At 37.5% G+C, this 25,122-nt stretch overlaps 1 protein-coding gene across 3 annotated transcripts in view; it reads right to left on the bottom strand.

Moving 5' to 3' along the window:
- Positions 1 to 18,513, bottom strand: part of TENM3 (teneurin transmembrane protein 3) — a 319,771-nt gene extending 301,258 nt beyond the window's left edge. For all 3 annotated transcript variants that reach the window (XM_082051699.1, XM_082051700.1, XM_082051701.1), the window contains exons 1-2: positions 18,455 to 18,513; positions 13,037 to 13,339 (exon numbers count right to left, since the gene is read on the bottom strand). In XM_082051699.1, coding sequence (XP_081907825.1) covers positions 13,037 to 13,268 — 232 coding nt within the window. In that variant the 5' untranslated portion in view covers positions 13,269 to 13,339; positions 18,455 to 18,513. The remainder of the gene's footprint in view (positions 1 to 13,036; positions 13,340 to 18,454) is intronic.
- Positions 18,514 to 25,122: the final 6,609 nt, after the last annotated feature.

Genomic DNA, 25,122 nt, shown 5'->3' with positions numbered 1-25,122 from the left:
CAAACAGCTGCCTGAAGTCAGAACCAAATACAGGAGAAGCCCACGTGCACACGTGTATGTGCACAGGTGTGCCATACACACATGAAGTGACAAAGGCATACACACAGTTGCATATGCAGCAACTTATTGGTTCCAAGAACAGGGAAGCAAAATGAAAGGAGAGAGGTATTTTTGACTAAAGACAAGGCTCCTTGAGCCAGTAAAAAACCTGCCATCGACTTCAAGTCTATAAGTTGTTATGCCTATGGTCCCCCTAACCTCAGAAAACTGAGACCTGAAGGATGCAGACGGACACAGATGCTGCCTCTATAGAGCCCCAGCTGGACCAGCCGCAGTGGGCGAGCATCGCGACCTGCAGCTCCTCAGCCAGCCTGCCCCACACAGCCTCATGCTCCCCCCACCACTGCCAAAAGGACCTCTCTGCACTATGGGATTCCCTCAGGGAGAACATCTGTGCACACACATCAATCTGAAGAGAACAGCCTTCCTCCCTCTCCACCCCACCCCCCGCTTTTTTTTTTTTTCCTCTGAAGCAAACTAGTATTTATAACAGAAACTACTTCAGTCATTATATAACGACCTCCACCATCATTTTCTAGGAGACTCAGTCTCAGGCATAACATACCACCTACCAGCTGTTATTGAATTTTATGTTTTACTTTAAGTTTACAACAGCCTACCACCACGTGAAATATTTTCTTCTTTTTTTCCTCGTCTTATGGTTAAGAAAACCAAAATGGCACGTCACAGGGCCAAAACAGAAAAGGGGGCAGGTCTCTATATTGCTCTCTCATCATATTCAATATATTAGAGCTTTTCACTACACAGAGAAGTTTTACAGCATAGCCCAGAAATTATGTAGCAGCTTTAGAAATATCAACCTAAATCATCTTCTGAATTAAAGCTTTCCTAAAGAGCTTTACTAAGAGGATTGTACTCCTTGTAAGTCGCCTACACAAATAAAAATCAACCAACCAACCAAAAAAAAAAAGCAAAACAAAACAAACAGAAAAAAAAAAACCCATAAAACCCAAACAAAGAAGTTGACATGTAATAACATATACTTGTGTAGGATTTATATCCCAAAGGAAATCATACATTCATGATAAAAACATTTTACCTCATCTTAAGATTCCTAAACAATGTAAACAGGAAGGTTTCCAGGATCCAAGGGAACCTGAACCCATCTGGGACACAGACCTAGTGGGCAGCAGAATAGTTGGGGGCTTTTACCTGACAATGAACAACACCATGAAATAAAAATAAAAATTGAAAAGGAGGTTGTAGGAGCTCAGTGGAAAAAAAGAAAAAAAGAGTATGAAGACAAGATGTTCTCCTTCTTGTGTTCTTAGAGTTTCTAATTAACCTTTCCAGGATAACTTCAATGCAAGGGATTTAATAATTGGTTTCTTACACTGTACACACATTTTCAATTTCTCCCACTGACAATACGTGCCTCAACACTTCATAACGACTTAAACACAACCTGGCAATTGTAATGAACTAATTCCTGAGAAGAAAATGTAGATACAGAATGAACAGATATGCATAGTGCTTTTTTTTTCCCCCTTTAAAAATTATGAAGTGTAAAAAAGAAAAAGATTAGGCACAAAGTTTCAAAGAGACTTGTTCTGGAAACACTTCTAGAAGTGTTGGTCTATTTTCAGATGATGTCTCATGAAGTTTTAAAAACTGACAATAATGCTGTTTATTACCACTCTACCATGAGATACTGCATTTCTCTTGGCTGGGAATATCAATTTATGGGTAGTGTAAAGAATGCTGACACCCTCCATTTGTGCAGATAAGAACAAAATTAATGTAATAACTCTAAAATAAGTTTCAGAAGCTTGCGCAGCCATCACTGTTATAAACATAGCATTTGCCAACAGCAGCCACACAGATCTACCTGTTATGTTGCAACCACTTTCTGTGTAAGCAATTATTGATGTACAATTGGTATACCTCCTTAACCACATTAAAATACACACAAAAATATACCAACATAATTTATACATATGTATGTACATATATATAATTATTAGTTTTTAAATGACAGAGTGTGCATATATTTATTTCTCTCCTAGAACCACACAGGTTACATTGTCTAGAATTGTAACTGATTTTTTAGTTTAATCAAATACTGCATACAACTTTGATGTATGCAGAAATTATGTATTATTTTAGAAAGTTAGAAGTTTACAGCTTGAATTATATGGACTGCTGATGTACTTGTGTCACATTTGTTTCCCTGGCCTAAGTCGGAGAAGTTATTCAAAGACACCCATGATAACTTAAGGTTCAAGTTGGAAATGTTAACTGTTGCAATGGGTTTTTGAAGAGGATTACTAAACAAAAGGCCCTGTGGTTCTTCAGTTGTCAGTCCTTCCTATAAATTGGATCTATACTACATATATACACAGAGATATTCTCTTAAAAACCATGAAAAGAGGAAAAAAACAAATGGAAGGAATGAACAAAAAATATCCAACAGAGAATTTGTCAGCATCTCCAGAATCAGCACTGTCCTTAGCAATTCATTAACCACTGCTAAGTTGACAACTCAGATTTCAGCAACAATAGACTATTTTGGAAAAGGGTGGGAAAGAAAACAAAAACCAAACAAACAAACAAAAAAACCCCAAACCAAACAAAAACAAAACAAAAAAAACCACAAAAGGCCTCCAAAACATCTGCCTAGTTAGCATAAAAACACACCCACTCCTCTGCCTTTTAAACCAGAGGAATCATAACTTGACTGCCTTTACTGACACTGGTTTTGTCATAAGAGGATAGACATGCTCCCAAAAAGGCAGAGGTCCCAAACCCAGCCAAGCCCATACTCAAAATTCTGTTTCGTTTAGCTCCTGCTTACGTTTCTGATGAAGTTTTATGCCATGTCTGCTGTCTCCACATCCTCAATTACTCATCAGTTCCTTTTCTAATCTGTTCTTCCTTTGTATCTTGCTGCCTTCTGTCTGCCTATAACAGCTTTGTGCCCTTCAAAAAAAAAAGGGCATTTTCCCTATAGTCACTCTGTGATAACGCATGACAAAGGTATGTACTTAGAAAAACTGTGAAAAAATTAAAGCTATACAGATGCAAAAGTAGGATCTTTTTCTTTTAATTAAAAGATCTCATTTATTTAGAAAATATGAGGAAAAATGTTTTTCTCAGGTTTTTATTTTTCCGTCTGCAGACTACTGCACACAAACATGGCCTCATAATACAATGCTTATCATATAAGCTTATTGTATAAGCAGCACTAATGTGTGAGTCTTACTGCAAGGACCATGCTGTTTTCTGTTGGTTTGACACAAGAGAAGTATTAATTTCCTCCTGTATCTGTGTTTAGACACTATGTAGTGGGCATGTTTTTCCTATTTGAAGCTCCTTACCTGGAGTTCATTCTCCATACCTCTGAGCACTTTCAGTAGAGCAGAAGCCAGCAAACAGCTACACCACATCTCTGAAATGTGTCATCATTTCTCTACAACCAAGAGCTCAACACAACTGACCTAACACAGCAGTACCTTGGCGTTCCAAACTCATGCACGTGACAACTACAAAGGAATTAGATCTGCAAGTTGGCTGGCCTGTTCACTTTATTAATTTCTGAAAAATACAGAGTTAAATCATGTGCCTGTCAAAGACATAAAAAGGAACTTCATTGTATATAACAATAGGCAGCAAAACTGTCCCTTCTGTTTTCAGGGCACTAGCTAGTCATTACTGGACCACTGAAAACAGGAGGTAGATGTCATCTTCCTAGATGATCAAAGCAGGTCTGGACTGTTTTAGTAAGCATTCCACGCAATCCTGTGAGATTTTAAACATCATCTACTTTCAAGTGTCAAATCTAGCTGGTTTCTTAAGGAAAAATACGTAACCTCTTTGTAAAGATTTTTTTTTTCCATGTACTGGGGCAAATACAGTGTGGCACACTTAAAAAGCTGGTCCTTCTTGAGAAGGACTGGAGAGAATTGGAAGTAAATCTACAGTAGGACAACAAGTTTGCTGTAAAGGACAAATACTTTAAAAAAAGAAAACAGCAAAACACAGGCCTTCAATACTCTACAAAACTCCATTAAGAAGTGTAAAAGTGCTTGCTCCAGAAGTCAGAATGTTAAGAGAGTAGAATACAATTATACAAAAGAAAGAATGAGTAATAGGTGCAATACCATCCATTCTGTCACACAAACTTCACAATATATTTACTAGAAAGGTGTTTTCAGAGCTGTAATTGCAGAGTTCTGTTTGCTAGGATGCAAAAAATAGCAGTGAAGACTGATAAATAATGAGCTTTGCCTATGTTAACACCTTTTCTTTTGGCTTGGCATAGTATTTTGTTGTTATTACTTAAGCCTGATTTTTTTCTTTTGTTTTTCTGAAAATTATCTCTGAAATTTAAACCATCCTAATCCACTGTATCACATTTTCCTCCTCCTTTTAATTCCTATGTTTCTCTCTTCACTCATCACAACCTTCTTCCTTGTCACCTCTTAATCTCTTCTTGACCTTTCTGCTCTATTCACTTTTCCATCTCACCCTTTTTTCTTGTAATTATCTGATTTAGAGTGGAATTGTAAGATTCATATAAAAGATATTTGCTTCTCCAGTATATCCAGTAAACTACATGATAATAAATAGCATTAAATTATATTAAATCTTAGCAACCGTGCATGTAATTTTCAAGTGCTCATTATTCTGAGCAAACATTAACAACACAGTTCTCACATTTCTTATGTGCTTTCAAAAGCATATGGGGAGCTAAGTCATGGTCTCAGCGACTTCTGAAAGAGTTAGTGCCAGATACTGTGAGTTCCCTGAGCTGCACTGACTGCCACTCTTGGTAGAAGAGCTTTATGTGAGACTAAAAACCTGAGTAAATTCTCGTTTAAAAAAAATAATAAAACCCACCCCGCACACTTATCATTTCGTGGCAAATAAACTATTTCAAACTTTATAGTTAAGCCAGCTGTGTATTTTTACTAGCATTAAAATACAGAACCACAAATGCTAGCCTGGGAAAATTTTTACTCTAAGAAGTAGAGCAGAATCAATGTGAATGAAACAAAATATCTTCCTGCCACTGGTTTTCCAAATCACGGTTCAAACGTGCACACTTCTTCTGTGCGGTATGGAAGACTCACAATTTTATTCCCTGTTAGGGTGGCAGGGGATCCTCAATACTAATCCACAGACTAGAACATAAGAAGCACTTCTTAATCTAGTATGAGGATAAAGGACTGTTCATCAAGCCATTCTGAAGTTACCACAGAGATTAAAGTCAGCTGAAGATAATTTCACAATTGCAAAATTCAAAGCTTCAAGCTACAGCATCAGCAATCATATTCTAGCAAATTAATTAATAATTTGAACATTACAGTTCCAAATTTGGGGATTTTATATTAAAATCTGGTTTTATGACTACAATTACATAATATACAAACTAAATTAAGATAAACTAACACAGCTGTTCAGATCATGGGCTGCAAGGATTAAAAAAAAAAAAAAAAAAAAAAGATTCAGTACATTTAAAAGAGAAATACAATTCCATGGGCAGCAAGGAATGCAAAGTCTTGATCATGACCAGAATGACAGTATAGACATTTGAGGCCTTTATATTAATCTTTGGATCCTGAGACCAAATCATCAACATTTCAGCATCCATTTATTACAAAATACAAATAAAGCCTAAACTTGATAGATGTGAAGAAAATATGACTCAAGGATAAGCAATGTAAAGATGATGGATATCCAGTCTGCAGAGAGCCTACAACCACAGGTGGTTGGCAGGTATGAACTGCTGTATTACGGTCAGCACGATGCTAACGACATGACGTATGGCTTGTATTGGAGAAAGAAGGTGAGAAGGAAGGAGGCAGCTTGAAGGGAAGCAAGCAAAATAGAGCTCAGGCTCACTGCTCTTCATCCATGTGGGAAGCAGAGAAAACTCTACCATTATTTCTGCCTTTCTGCCAGGGAAAACATGTCTGTCTCAACAAGCAAGCAGACAGACCCACAGAGGGATTTGTATCACAGCATGGCAGAAAACTTGATTAGTTCAACAGGTTCTGAACTGGTATAAAGAAAAAACCCAACACACCTATTCAGAGTAGCCCATACATCTCTGTTCGTAAGATTTCATAAACAAGTATCCCCCATATAGGGGAATCAGCTCTGCAATGCATGGACAGAATGAGGCGGTCAGACCAAGTCCATACATCTCTGTTCATAAGATTTCATAAACAAGTATCCCCCATATAGGGGAATCAGCTCTGCAATGCATGGACAGAATGAGGCGGTCAGACCAAGTCCAAAAAAGAATGGAGAATGCCGACCCAAGGGTTTCTATCGACATGAAAATCTCTTTTACTCTCTCTCTCACTCACACTTCCTGCCACATCCCCCAAAAGGGTTTCCATTCTTTAAATCTCCATACTAAACATAGCGTAGCATTGTCTTACTTTAGATTTTATAGAAAAATGTCCATTATGCTAAGGACAAGAAAGGATTTATGACCCAACATATTTATGGCACTGCAAAGCAAAAAAGTAGAAACACAAAAGTTGAGGCAAACAAGTTCCTTGGCTCTGCCACTTCCTCTTTCAGCTTTAATAAGCTCAGTAACACGGAGTACTGGCTCCCAAGCCAGTCAATTGTGACATTTTACAAACTAAGTTCAGAAAGTATCAAGGAACTTTCTGATGAATTATTCCTATTTTACATCTCAGGTTCTCTTTCTGCATTTATTTGCCAGTGATGGAATAAGCAATCACTGACAGCTTAGCCTGTCCCCTGACCCTCAGCCCTTAAGCACTAAATCCAAGAACAGGACAGACAGGACTTTTCAGCCTCTCTCATTCCTTCCCTCACCCCATCTCTAACCACACATTTTCTAGCTTTATTCTCTTCATACATGTTAACAGGCTAAAGGATTTTTTTTTTTATAGTCATGCATCTGATCCATTTATCTTGGTAGTTCTCACTTTTTATTATGAACAGGAGCAGCACATACATCTCAGTATAAGAGGTACGGAAAGATATCAGAGCAATTACAGATCCTCTACAGTATCTTCCTCTCCATGAGGCTGAAAGTCCTTGTGAAGACCCCTTGCTCATCTTACAAATGCTTAATCATTATGATCAAGAACTTAATTGTCTTATTTTGCAATGGGCCTAGTCAAAGACAAGGTTTCTACTCTGTGGATCAAGGCTGTGTAGAAATTCCTGATCAAGCAGTCTACTGCCAATAACCAAGGTTGATTTTTCCCTGGAGAATCACAATTGCCCTTTGTCTCCAGATCCATAGCTCATCTACAGACCATGACTCACAAGGGGCCAATTTCAACTAGATGAATACCTTAGAGCTAGTATGCATATCACTGAGCGTGAGCTAAATATACTCCTAATCAAATAGCAGTGAAATGTTTTTCTTAGTACTACTCTGTAGCTAATAGAATAACTTTAAAAGTCAACAGATCCTTATCACCTGGAACCTGAAAACCAATTAACTTCTTATTGTTGCTTTAAGAAGTAACTAGTATAGCAATGAAAGATGATAATATTACTTAGCACTTACAGCGCTTTTCATCTTCAAAGCATTTTGCAAACATAAACTAATTAATCTTCCCAACACGCCTGTGAGGTGGGTATTATTATTCCTGTATTACAGGTGGAAAAAAACCCCACCTCTGGCAGAAGGTTATGTGCTTAGCTCAAGGCCACAAAATTATCCAGAACATATTTGCACTGTATGCTGCTTACAGAAGTTACCCACTCAAATGGGGCAGATACTGCAGGTGGCCGTGTTTTAGCATAACAAAAAAAGTATCTTGTCACAATCACAATCAGGACACATCTTGTACTGCAGCCAGGAGCATAAAACACTAATTCTAGTATCCGCCTCAGATTTTGAGAGACAGCACTTGTCATGTCACTGAATGGTGATTAATTTGCTCATCAGGAGATCACAAAGCCACTTAGGTATCGTTTCATACCTTCCTGTAAACAATGTGCAAAGCAGGATGATTCAGGTTTATTGAGAATCACTTGCCTACTCAATAGTCAAAATCAGCTCACCAATAAGGCACAGGCAATGCAAGGTCAAAAATGGTGTTACATATCTACCCTTCCACTGCTTCACACAGGTAAGTTTAAAATACTCAAGCTTCAGGTTTAAAAACATGACCATTTAAATCCTTTAATCCTACAGCTGACATTTATGGTGACTAAAAAGATTAATCATTTTGCTGTCCAAATAACTCATTTTGAGCAGCTAGTATTTAAAGGCAACAGACTTCAGAGTCATATTACATTAGGATAGAAGCTGCAATTAATTTTTCAGGTTTCTCAAGTCTTAAAAATGTATCCCTGACAGTCTTTTATATCTTAAATAAGAAAATAAAACTGTTGAAGCATATATGTCACTGTTTCAGGTCCCTCTTTTGCTGAATAGTGAGATTTTTCTAGCATCTAAATCTAATTGTTACAGGAGTGTCAGCTGAATGATAGCTATGATACATCTGCACAGTGTAATGTACTGTACATGGCTTTGCTTTTTAGCAACCTGGTAGCAGTGATCCAGCATACTGTAAAGGAAAGAAATCATTTTTCTTTGCTTGTTTGGTAAGTTCAGCCCATCTTTTTTGCAGCTCCAAAGAGTTATTAGGGCATTTAATCTAATTTAGGCATTTAGGTGTTCCAGAAGAGTAAAGGTACAAAACCATCCATACAAGTACTTTCTCCTGCAAAACTGAAAGTGATAGCATGAAAAGAAATTGACGTTGAGCCTCGGCTGACAATGAAATGTTCTGATTGATAAAGATGGTGAACTCATTCTCACCGCCAGCTAGAAAGACCAAATACCTTTACCTGGAGGTTAAGCCGTAGTCGACTCAAGCTTTCAAAAGTAAAATTTAACAAAACTTGCACTACCACATCAGGTCTTCTATTAGCAAAAAGTGTCCTGCAGCTCAGCTTGTCTACTCACACAGTTTGCAAACAGTACCGTGACTATTTTGTATGAAAACACGAACACACACACACACACACACACACACACACACACACACACACACACACACACACACACACAAATCTGCACTGCACCCTTGTCACCTTGTGCTTGTGGATCCCTCTATAGGATCACTATACTGTCCTGCAAAAACACAATTCTTGGAAATAGAAGGACGATTCCAAAGAGGTATTGCATACTCCTCTCTTCCCTTTAACATGTATCTTATGGCAAATAAAATATGCTTTTTGCATGTCAGTATTTTTCTTACTAACTTAAGGCACCTGTATAAAAACTTCCTCAGTTCTTATTAATCCAGGTTTGACTCACGATCTCCTGCAAATTATTTTCACATTGTTATATTATTACTTAAAATTATTTTTTCCAAATGCAATTTTTAAAATACTATTTACTTTCTATATTTCCACAATTCTTCCCTCCCACTCCATAGTCACGCCACACTTTCATATATTTTTGCACAGTAGTCTCCTATGTACATTACATTACTTCACACAGCAGTTTAATTTTGTAAACACAGGAATTTCTCTCTGTACAACAGAAAAATTCAACTTTATGCAGTCAGCTTTATTCCTGAATTCAGCAAGATACTTGGGCATATTCCAAAATACAAGCATTTAGATTGCTGAATTCACTTAGAAGTTGTACATTTAAATCAGGCTGCTCATTATAGTTGGATACTTTGAAGCATAAGAAAATAAGTGTGCTCTTCCTCCCTAACACACAAACAGCAAACAATCGTATCATCACACCTTGAAAATAAATCACCTTTCATGGTGCTTCATCCATTGTCAAGGATGAGATTAGGTATTTTGTCAAAGATGCAACATGAAATTAAGTATCTAGCTTAAAAATACTTGCAAAGAAAAAAAAGCTCCTGGTCCTCATGGCAAGGTGCTGAGTTCAATTATTCACAGGCTTACCAATTTTTTTTGAATCTTATGTGGGGATTAAGAACAAAGGGCAAGTAACTAAATTCAGAGTTCTAAAAATAGTAGGCTAAATAATCCTCATCTAAAGAATTTAAAAACAAAAACAGTCTTGGAACAGATGAAGGGGCTTCAAAAGCAGCAAAGGAGACCACAGTAGGTCTTCACTCTCGCTGGTGTTAGCTGGAAGCATGTTGCCTAGATGAAGCTAAAATTTCCTAAACAAGCATACCCACTCTCCCAGTCTCATCAACTGGGTTTCAAAATTAACAAGATAAGCCCAGTTATATAATAATTCTATGTTCAAGTATTTCACTATATGTTTTAAATGCTGTTTTTAGAATTACAATGACACACGTATGCATTTTAAGCTCTTATTTCTATTTATCCAATGAATCTCAAACAACAGAAATTCAACAGATCCTGTGACTGGAACTGACAACTGGAGAACTTCCTCTCCACAAGTACACATCTCCTGGGATAAAGCTACCACTGCACAGCACAGAGCACACCTATGTCCTACGGCAGCATCGCTTTCTGAATTCCTGGGATTTTGGTGAAGCAGGAAGAACAAAGACATGTACAGAGACAACTCAGGAAGAAGAGGTGGGAAAGTTCTGATCCATCAACAGAAATCTTTGAAAGTCTTTACCCCAAAATTTGAGCTGTGAAAACATACTGACATTTTTAAATTGTGCCACATTTGAGAGACTCAAGAAACTCATGTAACTGCTCTAGTAGCTTTCCAGCCAACACTGGAAATTTGATATTGTTATTTTACACAATCTGGGGAAAGACAGCAAGAAAGACAGCAAGAAAGACAGCAAGAAAGACAGCAAGAAAGACAGCAAGAAACACTGGTCATGATTAATTTTAAAATTTAATTTCCAATTACAGGTATTTATTTAAACTTGCCTTTTTCTGCTTATGGATTTATTTCCTGTTGATTTAGCAGGCTAGCATGTAATTAGACTGTCAAAGCCAGGTATCTGCACTCTATTTCTAGGCAGAGGGGAGAAAAAATAAATACAGGGAAGCGTGTTTTATGTATTATTTAAAAAACTTTGGAATGACCTTGAACACCTTTTCCACAAAATGCTTCCAGTGCCAGAAGCAGTAAATTCTCTCAATCAAAGATGAATCAAAGGAACACACCATCTAAGACTGCAAAACAAGCCCTTTTTAACCTGACCCTATCAAACCTGCAGGTAGTCCCCAAGGGTGCTAAACCAGCACACATTAGAGGAAGCCAATAAGCCATACAAAAAGAATTGAAAGGACAATGAGGAAAATGAAACAGGCACAGATGACAGTGCTGAGACCACTGAAAGGTGTCACTACACATCCCAGACTGCTGGTTTAGGCCTATAGAAGTGTAATTTATTGCATATTGAGCAATAAGTATTAGCTAAATATTATGTGCTTTTCTGAAACAAATGAAGAGGAAAAAGGCCCCAAGCCCCAGTGCACCATCACGTGTGACATGCCAGACTACCTAACTTCCTCTATTTCCTTACTGCTATTCAAAATTAATAGTACAATATTCAGGCAATAGTTTATGAACTCATTAAATAAATGGTGCTTATTTTGAGATAATTTTGTCACTACTAAGGAAGTGTCTACACTACAGGTCTTAGCAAACTTCCTCTTGATTTTACCCCATTAAAGTAATGAGATCAAGGTGACGAATGACCTAAAAACTAGAAAGCAGCAATGACCTTAAGTTTCAACACACCACAGAAACCAAAAATACACAGCAGAAAGCAGACAGACTACAGCAGCAGCAAGCCTCAGCTACATGAGCCTAAGAGAAATATTTTTGTTTCCCTTGCAAACATTTGTAGGCAAAAAAGTCAACACCATCTGCCCAGCTCTAATTCTAATGTAAAGTTATTCTACTTGGAACAAAGAAAAACCACCAATGGGGAAAATATTTTTAAACATTTCTAAAATTAAAACTAAGGACTTCCTCACAAGGATGAAGCTTTATTTTTCTACCCCTAGATCTATTCTTGTTTCCTCATAAAAGAAAGGCCCAGGTGTAGGTTCACACAGCTTTTAGCCTAGCTTTATCCTTTGAGATAGCCAGGCTGCAGCACTCCATACACTTCATAACTTTTTTTTTTTCCTCCTTATATTAATTAATTTAGTTGTAAAAATGCAGAAATGCCAATTCCAGGTACTACAAATTTGAATCCAAAAGTGATGCATAAGTGCTTAACTCTAACTGGAGCCAAGTGCAATGTCTTAGGATGTCCTAAGGGACCTCTTGGGATCATCTAGCTCAAACTCCTGCTCAAGTACAGTCAGCTATAGCCAGCTGCCCAGGACCACATCCAGTCAGGTTTTGTGCATCTTCATGGATATTTAGATCTCTCGTATCTCTTGAGTCTTGGGACTCAAATTCAACACTGAGCTCTGGCAATCTGTTAGCATCTGGTTAGATATCATAGATATCCACTAAAAAAAATAAATCCTGCAAGAAACCCAAACGCACTAATTGTGAACTAATTTACCTTACTCACTGTACATTGCTTTGTTACTGCCCTTGTGACCTAAAAGATAAAGGCACTGAGCTAATGCATTATCTGTATGCTCATCCACACATACTATGTTTCCCCAAACCTGTCCACAGGGCTTGGCCTTCTTGGAACAGTTCTATTTGTTTATTTTGATTCATTTTGAACCTATTTACATTTTGGGTATATTGGAGTGGCAACATTTTGGGCAATCTGTTACTGATTTGAATTTATGCTGGGGGTCTAGTTTTTAAACTGTAAGGCCTGAATACTTCACACTTGAGTCTGCAATGCTGTCACTGACCCATTGCCCAACATAGGCCGTTTACTTAACTTTCGCATGCATCATATATTATTTATTCCAAAGATGGCACACCATGCTTTCCAATCTTTGTGAAACATTTGGGGAAATAAAACTGAAGTGTACTATGTGTGCAGAGTACTACTAAAACTGATGAAACTGTTACAATAACATACTCTTCCTGTAGCAAGGATATCTTGTTACTTGGTACTAATGCACTATACACTCTGAATTATAACATCTTGCCTACCTTGTCTGGTATACTCATCTGCTTCTCTGTGGACCAAGTCTTTTACCCGGTTTCCATACAGCAACCTAGAGGAATCATGATCAAAAGCTTTCAGGGTCTCACTGGAGCTGTAAGACTTCTGCGTAGGCACTCTGCACTCCTCATTTTCTGCGGAAGAATTTGTATAGCGCCGCTCCTTGTCCCGTCTGCTCTTTGTCAGGGAGCAATAAGGCCTACGTTCCTTCACATCCATACTTCATTCCTTCTCTGTGCACATCAGTCCAGCTTATTTGGAAGTCTTCTCTACATTCAGCTTACATTCACCTATAACAAAATTAGAAAGACAACCACTGATGTGTTACAATGTTCTCTAATTGCTGTGATTGCTTCCTAACTGTCTGAAAGAAAAAGAAAAAGAAAGATCTGATCAAAGACGGGTGAGATGCTTTTCTGTAATGTTTGCAAGACTTCCCAGAGTTTCATGCATGACCTGCCCTGATAAAAAAAAAAATTTAGCAAATAAATTTTTGTGAACACAACACATCACTTCCCATTTTTATACAATAGCTTAGAAGATTAAAAGAGACTGAGAACTGGCCAGAAAAAAACAATTTTTCATCTTTAAGAATGTGTTACTTGTCTGAAGTCTATCTGAAGGCAAGTTGTTTTCTCTTTCTGAAAAGTATGCACACTTTAATGGCTAGTCTGACTTACTCCTGCTTGTCAGGAACTTCTAGTTTTAATGTCTTTTTTATATACAGAGTTCTGCAATTTTTTATTGTCATTTCTATTCTAAGAAAATTGTTCTCATCAAGAATATACACACGTAATTTCACAGCAAGCTACAAAAACATTATAGGTGATATGCAGGAAGTCTGCTCCAAGGCAGTATATTCTATGTAAGTTGTGCTAGAAAGCAAGTAACTAGTTGATTTGTAAATGACAGTCAGAAATAGCTTTTCCTTCTCTCAAGTTTTTAAGGAATATTGCAGTAAGGATCTTATTTCTATGACTAGTTATTTGTCTTTAGTGTTTCATTTTGCTTAGTTTTCAAAATAAGGCTTCCCAGTTTCATCTCTTGGGTCCAGCACACTTAACCAAAATACCTACATTTCTGACAGAGCAAGAAATAGTTTGAAAACTTTACTTTTGTTTTTTAAAGGGTGCCGAAATAAAATAAAGAACATAACTGAAAAAAAAATCTAAATGAAGAACAGTTCCAATTATTTGAATAGTTTGCAAGTGCATCTGTTAACTGAGGCCTCTATATTTCTTGTTTAACACCTTATATGTTAGGGTTCTCTCCTTTGTCTCAAGGAGAACTTTCACCTGGGTGCTCCCCTCAATTCAAAGTACTTAAATATCACAAGAGATTGTTTTACAAAGAACTATCAGTCAAGTCGTTTGTGATGTAGAATTAAAATCAAAGTTTACAGCAAATATCACAAAGAAATATCCAATCCATTTGCATTCTGTTCAGCTGAACCAAAGCTGCTTTAGAACTCATCATCTTTTTCATTTTAAATATATAATATCAAACAAACTAATTAGTTGTCACTCCTGAAAAGATTTGTAGAGTATTTTCTTTACTATAGAATGGTAATTTGAGTTTGTAAATTGCAGCCAGTTTTTCATCATTCTGTTTTGAAATTCTCTGAAAAGCTCTTAACATTTCTCAATCTGTGTGTCTCAACTTAGACTAAAAGGCAGAGCCACACAGCCTTTCATTTAAGCAAACTCTCTTCTATATTTATTTCATTTTCAAATGTTAAGTGGTTAAAAACAAACTGAAATATTTGTACATGCTCAGAAAAAATGAAGTTTTATAACAGAATAATTTTATTGTTATTATTAGTCTTAGATGTTTGCATGTCCATGTCACACATCTTTTTTTTTTTTTTAAATTTAAACAAAAACATTCAGATTTTAAAATATTTGATTCACTAATGAATGCAAGTTCTTTCCATGTAAAACCAATTTTTAGACAATGTGTATTTTTGTGTTTGAGTAACACTAAACTGAATTGTGATTTTAGCAATTGTTATTAGCTGATACGCATAGGTATTCTTTTGCAGTGTAAAGACTTCATATGGAAGTGTATCTCCCCTTTCATCTAAGCACTTGAGCACATCTAAGACTTTAAAGGGCCACTAATTCCTAATGTCTCCAAATTGTGCCATGGGAAAACTGACATAAACTATTCATCAAAGATGACTTTTTTTTTTTTTCCCAAGCTTCCAAGCTCCTTTATAATGTTAAAAAACCCCAAACCAAACCACCAAACAAACAAAAATACCACCCCTGAAAACAAACAAACAAAGAAACAACAACCAAAAAAATACCCCAAACAAACAAACAAAAAACACCACCAAAACTCAAACCAAAACAAAAAACCACCAACAACCCCCAAACCCTTCTTTGCACGATACTTTGTTACTATGCCAAGCTAAAATCCTCAAAGATGTAATCTATGCTGTAGCATGAGGAAGTACTGATCTGTTTCCCACGGAAGTCAATGAACTCAATAAGACTTCAAAAGGCAGTTTTCTGGGTTATCTATTGCCTCTCCAGTCAAAGAATGAAAAGGTTAAAAAAAATACAAGCTGTTCAATAGCTCCACATTATGGAGACACTTTAGCAGCAATTACGCTGTCACAGTAACGAAGAGGAGTGGATTTTTGTGGGCATTTTGGGAAAAAAATAATCCTGTAAGATTTAAGAACCTGATCTTTTTGAATCTGGCATTTTGCAAAACACCTGTTTACCTTCAGTAACCTTTAACTTTAAAAACTAATGGTATTTCTCAGCAAGTTTTAGGCAACATTTAACATCCTCAGACTCATGCCTTTGGAATTATTTCATCAGTGAATTAATACACATATCTGAAAGAAAGAGACAGACTAAAAGCTATCTTAAAAAATTGTCTAGAAATAAGTGTTCTCTACTATGATCAGAACACAAACAGAAAGCAAGAGCACAAATATATTTGCAGAACACAGAAATAGATATCAGGGTTAAAGTAGTAAGGCAGCAATGACAAGTCAAACCAAGTAAAACTTGCAGATGGCTTTATAAGATCTGAACCGTAAGTCTTATTATTGCAGGGGGATGTTTTGCAGTCTTAGGACTGTGCAGCACTTGTCCCACCATGAATTCCACCTCCCCCCTTGCCTTTAAAAAAACAAAACAAAACAAAACACTGCTCACCCCAACTTCAGAGAAATACTTTCAATTATTGAGAAAAACACTTGAAATAAAAACCCCAAACTGATAATTATTCCATCTGCTCAGCTCCTTTCTTATAAAGATCACTGTAGTTAAAATATTAACAAGTTTTCCCACTCAAATCTTCAGATTTAAACAAACCACTGTTGCACAAATTTGAACGCATTTCATTTCTTCTTCTCCTCTGTTTCCTATAACATAAAAGCTACATTCCAGGGGGTGTTACCCGAATGCACATATTTCTTCTACTATGCCTTAGAAGAAGCTCAGACAAAATATTGGTAATGAGTACAATACAATCTCAAGGGAACACAGCAACTAATTTGACACATGAACAGGTTTTTTTGACAAATTAGATTAAAATTTTAAACCAAATAAAATTAAATGTATTTTGTGACATGTTACAAAAACACTTGCCTTCGTCTGCAAGTAATTTTTGCCCATATGTCAATATTTATGGTCCATCAAATGGATTCGCTCCAACTAAATGGAAGAATTTTCACAGAGCAATATTTAGAAAACTATTGAACTACTAACTCACCCACTCACAAAAGGATGACAGAACAGCCATCCTAAATACCATTACCTGTTGTATTACAATGCTAACGTGAAATGGCCTGTATATACTGAAGAAAAGTGAAAAAGATTTTGCTAGTGCATGTTACTACTTCATGTTTCTCTCCAATGCTTTCACAGGTATAAAAACTGAGGATGGTCATCTGTGTCACTGAGCATCAAGATCTCCTGTGACCTTTTCAGTGGTGTGTCCAATGGCACAGGCTCTTGCATGGATGGAACAAGAGCATGTACGCTCACTGCCAGACTGACACGTCAGCTCTTACACAGTCACCCCCCCACTCGTGTACATAACTTAGCTGACTGCAGCCTCAGTCAGATTGCACTTTCTGATAGCCACTCCAAATTTTAGAACAGCTCAAAGCCATAAAGAGAAGACATCATTTTTTTTAACTTACATATTTCTTTTAACTTAATTTGGAAGGGAAGCAAGAAAACCAGAGAAACATTTCTGGAACACAACCAGGTCACTTGGACCATAGAGCACCTTCCCTTACGAGGCAGGCTACTTTGAAGACCTCTGGCATCATTAGCACATTTAGCACAATATTTAATTACCAAGTCAGATGAGGTATGTACAGATAATAACTAAAACAAGTAAATAATCAAAATTATTTATTTTACTCTAAGTGTTGTAGAGAGTCCAAGTGTAAATATCAAAACAGAGCACAAGGCACGTTGACATACAGGTGTTGAAGCTACCGTGAGAGCTTCGATGACTGAAGTCTCAGATACAGACAAAGCTGATTGATGCAGCAGTATAAGTTCCAGACTGTACTTAAAATTCCCCAGGACAGCCTTTCAGCAGTTTCTCTTAATCACCTATCGCAACGTGAAATAAAGTTACTCTAGTGAAAAGGGAAAAAAACAAAAACAAACCTAAAACAAATAAACAAAACACCAGTTACTTACCTTTTTTTTTTTTTACAGTAAAAAAGCCTCACCAATAAAGCTCCCCACTGCAGTATAGGAAAAGTACAACAGACATAAAAAGTAGTATATACTTTAATTGTCAAGATGTAAACGAGGCTTTAGCATCATGCTACATAGTGTTATCTAAAACACCCAGCTACAACTGTAGTATGCCTGCAGGTCTTTTAAACTGTTACAGAAAATTATTGCATTCAATTCAGCAGCTTCAACTCCAAGTTCCCCAAATGGTTATTGCGGTTTGGCAACAGGATGGCAATCCTGTCTGACGTACACAGTCTCTCACTTGAAGAACCTTCTTCCAGTATTAAAGCTGGTTCAGTGAACACCAAGGCAACTGATTAAGAAGCCTGAATGAAGCTCAATATTTTATGTCCTTTGATACCTAAAAACTACACAGCCACAAAGTAGTAAAAAGGTAAGAAATAAAAGATGTTTGTTATCAAAATGAAGAGATAATTGTATAGAAAAGATTATGTCACTGCTTTAAGTCAATTTATGGATCTACTTTAGACATCTCAAAACATTAAAAAAAAAATGGAACTAGGTTTGAGAATAACAAGAACCATTATTGTAATATATACAGTGCTGGAACAGAAAAGGTTTCAAAACTGAAAGGAAAAAAACTTGTAGTTTTCTTTCTTACAAAACAACAGTAACAGAGTATGAAATACTGTTATAAGGAAGGCCAAACCAGACCTCTCTTACCCAGTCTCACAAGTAGAGGTAACAGTGAAGAAAGCAGGAGGCTGCTCAGAGCAGAGTCCTTCTTCCCACCCCAAGGCCAGCAAAACTGAGCCAGGGAAGGAACTTATACGATAACCTCCCCTCCCAACACCTAAATCTAACAATTTAGGCAGGCTGCATTCAAAAGCCTCCACTAATCTTGTTGAATTACTATTATTACTATGTTTTCTCTTACTAATTATTATTATTATTATGAATTAAGAATCATTGATTCTTCCACACTGATCCATTAACACACAGTCTGAACACTTGCTTACATAAGCAACAAATTTTGTTTCATGATACACTACTACATAAATGCAGGCAGTAAAAGAATCGTAAGACCTTTGGGAGAAGAAGCAGGCTTGAACTTCTCTCTGAAATAAGAGCAGAGGATTTTACAGGCTGCAAGTGCCTATTCTCAGCATTGAAAACAGCTGCTGAAAATAATGTCTAAGTAGTGCTGCTGCTCTATAGATACATTACTGTAAGTGTAATTATTTTAATAATAATTTCCTTTCAGTCTGTAACTGTTTACTAATGTAAATATCACATTAGTTACAATTTGTACTAGGTATAGTACTTGCCTGCCACTTAATAGCAAAAAAACAAAGCAAATACAGCTGATACATGTAACAAGTAGATTAAAAAGTCTAAATGCAATACGTAGAAATTAGGAAAATCTGTCCACACACAAAAAATACTCACAATTCACACAACTAATCATCCATAAAACGTATTACAAACAAATACAAAGAAAAACTCAAAAGGCATAAAAGAGTGATGAAATTTCCACTTCAATGGTTGATAAAGTGAGATATGTCAGAAATCAACTGAGCTGGAAAAATGACACTTTGAAGAGGTGCTTAGGATGATCTGTAGCCACGGTGTGCCATTAGTCAAACTGATGACTCTTAATACATGGATATTTCAGGTCATCATACCTAGAAACTCACTTCTTAATATTAAAAGTCCTCTAGCACAGAAACTAGAGAGGATGCATCTGAAGTCAGCATTCTTAAGGGGGACTGGGAAACAGATGGTCTGTCAGACAGGCAGTTCACAAACTAAAATTTTAAAAAAGCCTCCTTAAATCACAAACTAAACCTACTTTTTAGAATTATGTTACAAACAAAAAAAGAAGGAAAAAAAAATAAAAAGGAACACCAGTAAAAAATTTTGCGTGTTCTTCAGGCGCTTTTCTGCATCAGTCAGGGGAATAAAACACTCATATCTACCATCACTTCAGGATGTGATGTTAACAAAGAGTTCATTTACATAGTCTATCTAAAATTCTCATCTTCATTATAGACAGAATAAACAACAAATAAATGTACACTATGTTCATTATAAAAGTTCCTTGCGATAAGAGTCAAGAAAATAAGCAAGACAAAGAGTTCTGCAGGGTCCTGGTTAGTCATAGAGGCTGGTGTTTGTGTAATGATTTTGCTACCAACACTTAAAATTGAAACCCTTGAGGGGAAAAAATAAAAAATAAGGAAAGAACACCTCATGCCTTCCCTGGTATGGGCAGAAAGAGATGATGCATTCTCTGTAACAATGGGAGTGCAGGGAGTACTTCTCCCGATGACGATTTCCTTTGAGGGTATGAAGACTGTACAGCAGCATTTTAGATGGAGCTACAGCTATTTCTGCTTGCTGGAAGCCCTCCACACAGCACGGCTGCAAACCTTCAGAAGAGAAAACTGTAAATACACAACTTGTCAATGCACACATACAGCCTGGGGCTGTGCTGGCTATTGAGTTGCCAAGCAGGCCTCACAGAAAAACTCAGCTGGCAAGTAGGTAGGGCTAAGACACTGGATAAATTGCTCCGCAAACAAGAACAGCCTCTTTGGAGGAACTCAGTACTGGGTTACACTGACAATTGCTGTTCCTCCTTGGGATGAACAGTTTTTGCAGGAATTGTCATGAACTTTGACCTTGGGAGGAAATGTCTGACTCTAATTTGGAGGATTTGAATAAGATGTGTTTTTTCTTGAAGGGCTGAGAGAGCTAAGTGAGAAAAGGAAGACGAAAAGAGTGAAACAATGTGGTGAGCTCCGGTAGAGAGAATTAGGGTGGTGAGAATATGTGATGAAAACATGGAGATGCAAAGAAATTAGGAGAGCAGAAATGCTGCAGTATAAAGAAAAAACAAACAAGAATGAGTCCAGGACAGAAAGTGGACAGAGACAGAATAATCAGTGCCCAGTATGGCAACGTGGGTGAGAGGAAGTGATACAGCAAGCCTAGAAAGAAAGAGGAGTCTAAGAGGAAGAACTGAGTGGAGAAAAAAAAAAACCAAAGAAAACTTCAGAAAGGAGAAACCTTGTGCCTCACTTACCTCAGAGGAAAGTAATTCATTATTCAGCAGTAAATAAAAAGGCCTAAACACCTTCCTCCACTTGTTTTAACTTGAAACTCATTCTTTATGCCATTAACTCCTTCCCTTCACTATCTTTTTCACACAAATTTTTCTCCCCCTGCCCTCCCTGCCCCAGGTTCTTCCTCAACCTCTCTCAATGGTCTCCTGATCTATGCAAGTGTAATTCCTTCCTGAACGGTACCTTCAAGTTTACTTCTGCATCTGCTCAGAGCTCTTCTGCATAGTCCACTTTTGTTTGAGAACAAAGCCACAGAAATCTAGGGATTTTTAAAACTAAATCAAGTGGGATGGAGAACCTGACACAGGAACAACACGTAGGAAGCTATGAGCATCAGCCAAGGTGCAACAATCCCCGAGTCCCCAAGCAGACAGCACAGCACAATGATTTCTGCATTTCTGTTTGGAGAACAAAGCTATCAGTATGTCAGCTTCACCATCTGAACAGGCTGTCAGTCATTCAACTCCCCCTTCAACAACTCAGAGTTAATTTCAAACAATTTGACAGTGGTGAAGTTTCAAAAATAACACATCTCTCAAGTCACTATAAGGGAAATGAAGTATATTACATTTGACATGCAAGAGCTGGGCATACAGTCACAGGACTGAGCTGAAAATATCATTGTGAAGGCGTCTGGAAATGAAAGGAGAACTTGAGGAAATTGCAGTAAGGATGTCAGTGAAGACACACAGGAATGGGAAAAAAAAGAATTGCAAAGGGTAACTGCTGGAGCTATTGCTGTGGTAGCGTGACATGGGATACATATGCACTAACAACCTTGGCTTCCATGTACAGCTCCTCATGGTCAAAGTTGAAACCTCACATAGAGGACACTCACAAAAAAGGTTTTTCTTTTCACAATGATCTGATGGATAACCAGATTTTTCAGTGCCAGTCACATTATAATCAGGATATCGTTGCAGCCTGGAAACCTGGAGAATTATTAGTGAGTCACCTCAATAAAGAGTGACTAGTAAGACTGATAACACACACTGCCAATTTTTTTAATGCTCCAGAACTCTGTTTTGTTCAAATTTATCACTTGACCCCCCCTTTCTTTCTTAAAACAGCAACAAATCAAAAACATACAGACACAAAGCAGCAGAGTTCCAAGCACGATGACAAGTCTCCACAGAAACATGAGTATTGTATACTCCTACTGTCACAACATTCATTTACCACTCCTCAGTAGTGTGAAAATTTATTAGCTAATGCCCACATAACATGCACTAAAGCACTGTTTAACTTGATTAAGTTTACATTAGCAATCCCTACTACTGTATTTAACTATCCCATCTATTCAGACTGTATCAGCTGTCATGACTCCCTCTATACTCCCCAGGTTCCCGTTTCCCTCTCTGCAGAAGCTGTGTCCTCTTGTCACAACCTCTGATTGTCTCTTCTTCAGCACTATCCAACATCACACGACAGTAAAGGCTGGAGGTTGTTTGCCCTGCTGGATCACCCGCTTTCTGAAATCCCTGTTCTCTCTTTCTTTCAAACCACCCCTTTCAAAGCATTAGATTTTTAGCCTTACCTTAAAGATCATACCAAAACTTTTTGTCCTGTAATCAGCCCATTCCACTTCTACCTCCCAGGTTTTTGTCTCCAATTTCAACACAACTAAGACTTTGATTAGGGCAAACAAAAGAATAATGCATTTTTTAAATATGTAATTCGGCTAACTATGTGAGACACAAAATTTCCCACAGTACTTAGCAATTTTGTTCAAAGGACCATGTTTCTCTCCGAAAGTGTCCACACAGCCTACCCTGGCACAGCCCTAGCCGACCACCCCAAGATCCTCTCTGATAACAGTATTTAAAGAACAAACCACCTTTAATAATGCAAAGCCTCCTTCAGGAAGCTGGGAAGTAGGATGAAGACCTACCTCCTGCTGGCCTCCTCTTCCGCCCGTGTGTGTTGCCTGTAGGTAAGGCACCCAGCCGTGCTTCCACACACAGCCAAATTGCTACGGCAGGGATGCAGCAGAGCTGGTGCTGGCAGGGCCTGATGACAGCACCTGGTCCACTCCGCTCACATCTCTGACAGAAAACAGTGTTGACTTGTAAAAAAATGCTTCATTGTCACAAGAGCCCGGTTTTGCAAAAGAAGCACAAGCTTCTACAGTGAGTGTTAAACAGCTTCACCTTATGCTTTTGGAGGGGATGGAAGTTGCTTCTTTAAATCTTTTAAATTCCCACTTAAGATAATACTCAGAATTTCTTAGTACAGTCATTGATTAAAAATCCTTCTAACTAAAGTAACAATTCACTTCAGCAACAGATCTGAAGGTGACCTGTAAAGAATGAGAAATTTCTATTTTTGAAAAGTCTCTTAAAAAACAGAAATGGGAAGTTGGACTCTAAACATATGAACAATCAACTATAACTGCATAATGAAAATATTTAACGATTATCAAATAAATAATATTTGATTTAATATGAGTTTGTAGAGATTCTCCACAGTTAAGTTACACCCAAACTAAAGTGTACGTTATTGTATTTCATATCAAGTAAGTTTAGCAAGCACAAGTGCAAGATTAAAAGTCGGGGAACATTGCTGGATACGGCTCACAAGCAGAAAAAAGAAAAGAACCTTTCTCACAGTGACAGTTAAGATGTCTCAGACAAGTCCATATGGACTACCTGGGTGGATTAGCAGATAGTTTAATTTCCATCCTGTTTCAAATATTTCCAATTCCATTTTAATACGGAACAGAGTGGAAGGATAATTAATTCATTATTTGCACAGCCTTGTACTTAATATGAGACTATTTTTTGTTTTCTTACTCTACCGTTAAGGACATGAATACCATTTCAGTATAGGCTCTTCCAAGCATTAACTTTTCCCTGTATAACCTTGATACTTGAGACACCTTTTGTGGGAACAGAAAGAGGGTATGAGATACATAAGAAGGCAGGATCTGGAAGGCTTCTTCATATCATGTAATCATTTTGGTTGGAAGCTACCCCTAAGATCATTGAGTCCAACCATAACCTAACTCCAGCACTAAACCATGTCCTTAAGAACCTCGTCTATATGGCTTTTAAACACCTCCAGGGATGGTGAGTCAACCACTTCCCTGGGTAGCCTCTTCCTCTGATTCAAAACCCTTTCTATCACAAAATTTTTCCTAATACCCAAGTACACAATATACACAATGGAGTAGAGAAGGGCTTGTGTCCATCCTAAAGTGAAGGACCTCATAGCATAGTAGGAAGACCAAGAAGTTCCTCCAGTTGCATTACCTACATTCAGAAGCACTTAAACTTTTAGGAGAATTCTGATATTTCTCTTCTACTCCTGAGGAGCGGGCCATGATGAAGAAATGCAGGCATCAGAAAAGGGATAAAACACCTGACACTTGTATCTGAACTTGGTGGCATCAAAACCTTGCCTCTGTATTTGCACAGCTGAGAAGCATGCTTGAAAACACTGAGTACTCGCAGATCCAGTCTGTACTGAAAAGTTTTGCCAAGATAGTTGAATTTACTAGAAGCCATAGCTTAAGCTGGCAAAATTTATTGTGCAGATGCAGCAATGCTGACAGAGGAGTGCACTTTTAAAACCACTGATGTAGATAAGCCCTGAGACTGGAGCCAGTCTGATGAATATCATGGGCTCTTAACGCACCCAGGTGAAAGGATGAGCACCCCCAGCTGGGTGAATGAAGGGGATCACACTGATCAGCTATCATCTACCGACATACTCATCTTTGGGGGGGTCTCATTCAGCTGGGAACAATGAAAGGGCTATTCCACACCTCCAATTCATGCACTGACTGCCTTGTTGGGCTCCAGAGCTGTAGGACAGGATTAGTGATATAATTTGCGTGCGTAAGTTATTATAATTGGGCTTTCCAAGAAGCAGGTGTCAGAAAGAACGATATTTAACCTAGGATATATGCTAGTATTTGGGGAGTTTACCTCTCGTATAGAGAAAAAGGAGGAATAGAGGAAACCTTAATATTTCTTTACGTCAGTTAGAATTCGCATATAACTGAATTTAAGTATACGTAATCTAAGAATTCTTACACACGGACAATAAGTAGTGCAAAGAAAACAAAAACCACACACAAAAAAACCCCAGCCAACAACAACACACAAATAAACCCACAAACACCACAAACCCACAAACTGTGAGAGACTTGCATAGGGAATTTGAAACATAGTGATGGAGACCAGAGCAAAGTAGTTAAAAAAATAGACTGCAACAGTGAGGAGACATTTTATAGCTCTGTGGCCTAACTAGGCACACAAC

Source organism: Streptopelia decaocto (assembly GCF_964273445.1).
Source record: "Streptopelia decaocto genome assembly, chromosome: 4".
Lineage (NCBI taxonomy): Eukaryota > Metazoa > Chordata > Aves > Columbiformes > Columbidae > Streptopelia > Streptopelia decaocto.
Note: the sequence above shows the minus strand (reverse complement) of the source record. Positions and strands in the feature narration are given on the sequence as shown.